This window comes from Echinops telfairi, unplaced genomic scaffold, assembly GCF_000313985.2.
Source record: "Echinops telfairi isolate 266 unplaced genomic scaffold, ASM31398v2 ScPeMD7_5868;HRSCAF=6743_1, whole genome shotgun sequence".
NCBI lineage: Eukaryota > Metazoa > Chordata > Mammalia > Afrosoricida > Tenrecidae > Echinops > Echinops telfairi.
This window is the reverse complement of record NW_022109768.1, coordinates 13653513-13661338: the sequence shown is the minus strand read 5'-3', so window position 1 is coordinate 13661338 and position 7826 is coordinate 13653513. Positions and strand designations below refer to the sequence as shown.

The following is a 7826-nucleotide window of genomic DNA, read 5'->3' as shown; positions in this document are numbered from 1 at the left end:
CTTTATTTTAATCTTTCTCCAAAGAGAGTTTAAAAAAAAATTTCAAGGTTACAATATGCCCAGTGTTCTTGCCACTAGTCAAAACCAATTTAATTCTCTTTAATTAACTATTTTATTAGTACTCTTCTGTTTAAAATAGGAGACCTGGTGGTATAGTAGCTTACTCATTAGGCTCCTAATAAGGTCAGCATTTCGAACTCATCAGGCATTCCATGGGAGAGAGATGAGGTTTTCTATTCTCAAAGATTTATAGCCTCAGAAACCTACTCCGTCCATAGAGTCATTGTGAGTAGAATTGACGCAGTGCTGGTGAGTTTTTTTATCCCATACAGTACTTCTAGTGTTGGGTTAATGATGATACGGGCATGACAATCATTCATCCATGTCTTGCCATAATTCCAGTTATAGATGCCATGTCTATAGGCCATCCCATCCAAAAAGTAGTTATTGGCGAGATTTTCAATGTGCCTCACCTCTTAAAACCTTTCAAATTTATACATAACCCCCCTGCTTTCCAACAGATAGTCATCCCTTCATGTCTATTCAGGCAGTGTCCAACACATTGTATGTCCACAGTTCCTTAAGGTTTCTAGGTTGTTTGTTTTTTAAAAGGAAAAGCAGCTCTCCGATTTATTATTTCCCCTACTGGTTTTAAAGATCCCAAAGCCAGGCCTTTGTAGCAGTACTGGACCCCACAGGTGAAAAGCAGGTGGGTGAAGGCACAGGACATCGTTCTAGGCTTTTGAGCTGTGTCCAGCAGGCAGGAAAGTGGCAGCAAGGACTATGAGGCAGGCAGAACAGTGACGGGTAGCTCATTCACCACTTTTTCAGCCACCCCTGCTGTAACCCATGCCTCCTGCTCTGCCAACAGCTCCAGCAGAACACTGGCAGGATAGTAATAGCTACAAAGATGAACAGATGTGGGCAGCCATAAAATTATGATGTTCACATTACATCTTACTTCACAAAAAGTGTTGTGGACATTGAACAACAACTACCTATAACTAAATAAGAGCAATGGAGGTAAAAGCACTATAAGCTGTACAGCTGAGTGAGTGCATTTTGGACACTTTTTTTTTATGACAAAACCAATAGTGTAACAGGTAAGCGGAGACTAAATAAACTGCTTTTGATCATGGTCTTTTAGTTATCCTCCTTACCTGCTTGATGAATTAGTTAACTAGATTTAACAGACACTAAGGTTCTGTCAAAAGGTCGTATTTCTTTTTTAAGATCATTTTATTGGGGGCTCTTACAGCTCTTACGTTAATCCATGCATCACTTGTATTAAGCATATTTATACATATGTTGCTATCATTTTTTTTAATCATTTTATTGGCGGCTCGTACAATGGTTATCACAATCCATCCATACATACATTGTGTTAAGTACATTTGTACATTTGTTGCCATCATCATTCTCAAAACATTTGCTTTCTTCTTGAGCCCTTGGCATCAGTTCCTCACTTTTCCACTCCCTCCCCATTCCCCTCTCCCTAATGAATCCTTGATAGTTTATGTTATTATTATCTTGTCATATCTTATACTGTCCGACGTCTCCCTTCACCCACTTTTCTGTTGTCCATCCTCCAGAGAGGAGGTTATATGTAGATCCTTGTAATCGGTTCTCCCTTTCTACCCCATCCTCCCTCCACCCTCCCGGTATCGCCACTCTACCACTGTTCCTGAGGGGTTCATCTGTCTTGGATTCCCTGTGTTTCCAATCCCTATCTGTACCAGTGTACATCCTTTGGCCTAGCCGGATTTGTAAGGTAGAATTGGGATCATGATTGTGGGGAGGAAGCATTTAAGAACTAGAGGAAAGTTGTATGTTTCATCGTTGCTACACTGCACCCTGAATGGCTTATCTCCCTGCAACCTTTCCATAAGGGGATGTCCAATTGCCTACAGATGGGCTTTGGGTCTCCACTCCACACTCCCCCCTCATTCACAATGATAGGATTTTTTGTTTTGATGGCGCCTAATACCTGATCCCTTCCACACCTCGTGATTGCACAGGCTGGTGTGCTTCTTCCATGTGGGCTTTGTTGCTCCTGCACTAGAGGGGCCACTTATTTACCTTCAAGCCTTTAAGACCCCAGATGCTCTATCTTTTGATAGCCAGGCACCATCAGCTTTCTTCACCACGTTTGCTTATGCACCCATTTGTCTTCAGCGATTGTATCATGGCGGTGAACACACAATGATTGCTTCTGAGCTTGATGGCCGCTTGTTTACCTTCAAGCTTTTAAGACCTCAGACGCTATATCTTTTGATAGCCGGGCACCATCAGCTTTCTTCACCACATTTGCTTATTCACCCGCTTTGTCTTCAGCTATTGTGTCGGGTTATTCCACTTCTTAAGAACCTGCAAAATAAATCTGAAAAATATAATAAATGGTAACTTGAAAGTGTATGCTTATATCACATGTGAAAATTGGGTAGTTACACTGTTTACTTGAAATTTTGCTTCCCAAACTCAAGATTGTATATTAGTGTATGGAAAAAATTCCATTTTTACATCGTGTCAATTTTTTAAACTTAAAACACAGCAGGAGTGAAATAGAAAGTACTATATTTTGTACCTGGTAATAATATATATATTTTATATAATAATGACGTGTCTTAATGAATAGATTTCATATTTTCTGTGTATGCACAGCTCACACTTGCATAAAACACATTTTATTGTGTGAAGAGCATCATGTTATCAGAAATCTGTAGAAATTTTAAATCAATGGATAGATTGTAGATTGTGTCGAACAGCCAGATTGGGGCTTTTATGTAGTGATTTCTTGCTAGGAAAAAAAATGTTCTGTAAGTGGTCTTAATCAGTTCATAATGACTTTCTTGCCAACAGGTATAAACATTTTTTTAGATGGCTATGTTCCAACAGAAAACTTGAGATTCCGAGACGCATCACTTGTTTTTAAAGTGGCTGAGACAGCGAATGAAGAAGAGGTTAAAAAAATGTGTATGTATAAGTATCCAGGAATGAGGAAAAAGATGGGAGAGTTTGAATTAGCAATTGTAGCTGGCGAATTTACTGATTCTGAAATCATGGTGATGCTAGGGGAAAATGGTAAGTTTTTTCTTATTTTGTGCTCATTTGAAATTGATTATGTAGTCACACTCAGTCCTATCTATTCTATAAGACACTGTGACTCAGGTGTAGGACTGGGAGCTGGTTTGAGGCCTTAAGATTTCATGATACCGCATGTGTTAGACTTGGTTCACTAGAGAAAATCCAGGGACACGTGTAAGAGCTTTATATCAAATAGCAATTGTATATTGAGAAAACATCCCAGCCCTGTCCACATCAAGGCCATAAGTCTGATATTAGCCCATAAGTCCATTACTAGTCCATAAATCCTTCTTCAGACTCAATTAGTCACATTGAATCATCTAAAATGTAGGAAGATCACAGGCTGGTGGGGGAGAAATCTTGTGGATCCAATGGCTGGGGAAGCATTTCAGCGCTGGTGTGGGTCTCTGATGGCCCCTCCAGTTCTCCAAGTGTGGCTTTTCAACAGGAAGGGGAAGCAAAGAGAGGGAGAAAGGTTCTCCGTGGGGCTTGTCAATGGGAAGATGAAGTCAGAGAGAGCGTGGACCCACCTCCAGGGAGAAAGAGGAAGTTCCCAGACATCCTCAGGCTGTGACCTGATTGACAGGCTAAACTCCACCCCTTCATTTTTAATACCCTCAAGTTGATGCAAGATTATATAACTACCACACAGCTTTATACTTCTGACAGTATATAATGTCATAAACTCAAGTTCATAGTTCTTATTTTATAACTTTCAGTCAAAATAACAGGGTTTTTTTTCTCCCTTAGCTGGTCTTTATATAAATAAGTTGATGGGCATTTATCTTGAATACTAACTAGGGAGGAAAGGATAAATTGATAGTTAAAAAGCAAATAAAATTTTTGTGCCCAGCTCTATTTGAAGCTTTCCTTGTCTGGAATTTAAGTTAGTTTCCCTCTGTATAAATAGCTGTGTTGCCATCATTTTTAATATTAGATGCCATCAAGAATATAGATGTTAGATGCAATTGACTACAAATAATCTATTACTTTCGTAATTTTTTTAAAAATTCCACAAAATAATACCTGCCAAACAATAAAAATGTTATTTAAGATAAAAATAAAAGATTTGCATTGTAATCTCTAATAACCTATAAAACTTTTTTAAAGGTCTAATTTCTAAGATTTAATTGGATTGTGGTTAATATTTTATATAAATATTAAAATGAAAATAAATAAAATGGTACTTATAAAATATTCTATGCTGTGCGTGTTGATTTTTTTAGTTGAATATCTTTTAAAAATAAAACTAACCCAAGATTTGGGTCACACTTTGTAAGACCTATACCCATTAATTGAAAGTATTATTTTAAGCATTATTCGATATATATGCTTCCCAATTAGTTCGTGTAGATACATGAAAAGGGAAAAAAAGTATGGTGTGGTAATAATTCCTTTTGTAAGAATTAATAGCCAAACTAGTCCCAAGGAGTTGGAATCTGAAAAAAACCCATAAGTTCATTTCTTGCAAGATGCTAGTCTGTTCCACCACCCCACCCCACCCCCGACTAATCTCTTGCCTAGTCCTTTACGTTTCTGAGTTCTGCAGATTGCTGAAATATCTCATTTTTTGGTGGGTACTGTTCTAAGGTCAGGCAGGGTAATCTAGATGCTGGAGCCAGAGGACTTGCTCCACTCCTGGCCCTTGCCAAAGATCGCAGCCCCTGCTTGGTGAGCTCATTTTATATGCAGCAGGATGGCATTGTGGGGAATCTTGTTCACAGGTACTCAGGCAAATCTTAACAGTATCTTTTGGTGGGAGTTATGTGGTGCAAATTTCACCCTAATACATTCTCCACCCCTGTACTGTATCTTATCTATGTACATGTGCCTCAAGACCTCTGATAGAATGCTTCCAGGAGGCATTGACCTCCCACTAAACTTAAAATTAGCTAGGCTTTCCTCAGATCTCTCTCAACGGTAGCTTATCATTCCTTCCATCCACTAGAAGTAACCTGTACTAAGGTCTTCACTGAACCTCATCCTACTCCTCTTTGTTAGGAGATAATGCCCTCCAAATTGGAGCTGTTGTCCCAGGCATATGAAATTGAGCATTGTGTCACATGAGGGATTGTGTCTGGCTGGTAGGGCCATATTAATTATGTCATGTAGGACATAGTGTTTTACTGTAAATGCAAAGAGTGTTTGAGGTCAATGTTTTTATTGTGTTTGTAGGTACGGGTAAAACGACATTTATCAGAATGCTTGCTGGAAGACTTAAGCCCGATGAAGGAGGTACTGTTTCAATGTTAATTCTTTTCACTTTTTTCTATGTAGCATTTGAAGGTCTGAGCCTATTTTAGTGTCTTGATTTTTTTCTTGGTATTTTTCCGTTATTTTACAGGAGAAGTACCAGTTCTAAATGTCAGTTATAAGCCACAGAAGATAAGTCCCAAATCAACTGTGAGTTTATTAAACAAACAAAATTTGTATGTACCTGTTTCTTTAATCTTTTACTCCATTAAGTCTTCTCCATATTAGATGCTGTTTGGTTTTATCCATTTTGAGGATGGCAAAGGACCTGGCAGTATTTCTTTCTGTTGTACATAATGTTGCTCTGAATCGGAACTGATTCAACAGTTCTTTAAAACAAGTTTTAGTTTTTTTAAAAGACGCTAAGGTATGAGGATATGGCCTTAGCTTCATTTTCATTACTAGGAGTAATGTGCTTCAAATCTGTTTCGTATCTTTTCCCAAAGTAAACCTTTAATGGAATTTGTACTGCAAAAATTGGAAAGAGCCCACCGAGTACGAGAAAATCAAGTATAGGTAAACTGCTAAGAGCCAAGACTCACCGGTCTCCCTTATTTTCTGGATCTTGTTTCTTGGAAAGGTTTCCTGTACGTTTTCCTTCACCTAACAGTTTCTGCCTCAGACAAGTTCCAATGTTTGCAAGTTTGACTGTGTCTAATAAGGGACTTGTATTTGTAATATATATAAAGAAGGCTTATATGGGCAGTTTTAAAATGGGCAAAGGGTTTGAATGGGCACTTTTTAAAAGATCTCTAAATGGCCAATAAACATAATAAAAGATGGTTAGCATCATTAATCATTAGGAGACAGCTAATCAAAACTACAAAGGGATATTGTCTTCATTCCCTACTGGCTAAAATTTTAAAGATAGTGAATGTTGGTGAGGATGTGGAATAATGTGAACCCTTATCTATTGTTGATGAATATAAAATGAGAGAGCACTTTAGAAAATAGTTGCCAATTTCTCCATTTAATACAGTTACCTAAGAACCAGCAGTTCTTTTAACAATTTATCTAAAAGAAATGAAGACATGTAAAAGCAAAAAACTTGTAGAGCATTCTTAATGGCTAAAAATTCTAAAAATCCTGATAACCATGAACTGTCAAATGGATAAAGAAAAGGAATAATATTTGGCATTAAAAAGAAATGAAGCGCTGCTATCGTGCAACATGGATGAACCTTGAAAACATGCTTACTACTTTGAAATAAGCTTGCTGCTTTTGTATTTGTTGGTCATAATGGATTTTTAGCAAAATCTCAAAACGTGCTGTCAATAACTTACTATCTGAGCATAATACGTAATACTGTCAGTATCTGTTGGTGGCAAATTGGTGTTCTTTTGCTCTATTTAGCTTCATTAGTAGAAGAGTTCTGTACTGAAATTTATCATTTAAATATTTTCCAACAAAAACAGGGAAGTGTTCGCCAATTACTACATGAAAAAATAAGAGATGCTTACACTCACCCACAATTTGTGACTGATGTAATGAAGCCTCTTCAGATTGAAAACATCATTGACCAAGAGGTACTTTAAAATCATTGGTTTTACTCTTAAACTTTGGTGTTTCTTCATAGCTCGCTAAACATCTTCTCCAAACAGGTACAGACACTATCTGGTGGTGAACTGCAGCGAGTTGCTTTAGCTCTTTGTTTGGGCAAACCTGCTGATGTGTATTTAATCGACGAGCCCTCTGCTTATTTGGATTCTGAGCAGCGGTTGATGGCAGCACGAGTGGTCAAACGGTAAATGTCTTGCCCGTGGGAGTGCATGCAGCTAGTGGCCCGCAAGTGTGCTTAATATCACAGTGACTGTCTTAGAATACAATACTACTACTAAAACAGCTCCTGATTGTTTTCTTTTAGCTTCATACTCCATGCCAAAAAGACAGCCTTTGTTGTAGAACATGACTTCATCATGGCTACCTATCTAGCAGACCGAGTCATCGTTTTTGATGGGGTTCCATCTAAGAATACGGTTGCAAACAGGTAACATGAATTCTGAATGTTCAGTGCTAATGTAAGTTCGAGTGAATAAGCATACAAGTTTCCTATAAGCATTAAAGTAATACCACTTCAGTTTGAAGGAGTTAGTCAGAAACTCTAGCATGATTCTGTGATGCAGGACCATGTAGAATAGTAGTTTTCAGGCTTAATCTGGTATTGAATTCCTGACCCAGGTAAATAAGTATGACGTACTTTAGGCCCCTCACATTTCCTTTTCTTTCGGTTTAATGTTTTTCTGCTTCATTAGTTGAATTTCCTAATAAGATTCACTTGTTTAAAAAGAAAAACTTCCTTAATAACCACTGAAATAGTACATGACAGCATAAGATCCCAAACTGGTTACATGATGTGCCAAACTTTTTTTTTAATCGTTTTACTAGGGGCTCATACAACTCTTATCACAATCCACACATACATCAATTGTGTAAAGCGCATTTGTACATTCATTGCCCTCATCATTCTCAAAACATTTCCTCTCCACTTA

The 7826-nt window shown here is 37.8% G+C and overlaps 1 protein-coding gene across 1 annotated transcript in view; it reads left to right on the top strand.

The window, feature by feature from the left end:
* ABCE1 (ATP binding cassette subfamily E member 1) overlaps window positions 1-7826 on the top strand; it is a 30837-nt gene that overhangs the window by 15223 nt on the left and 7788 nt on the right. Inside the window, exons 11-16 of the mRNA XM_004708698.2 lie at window positions 2860-3081; window positions 5260-5319; window positions 5429-5487; window positions 6753-6863; window positions 6939-7081; window positions 7202-7324. Coding sequence (XP_004708755.1) covers window positions 2860-3081; window positions 5260-5319; window positions 5429-5487; window positions 6753-6863; window positions 6939-7081; window positions 7202-7324 — 718 coding nt within the window. The remainder of the gene's footprint in view (window positions 1-2859; window positions 3082-5259; window positions 5320-5428; window positions 5488-6752; window positions 6864-6938; window positions 7082-7201; window positions 7325-7826) is intronic.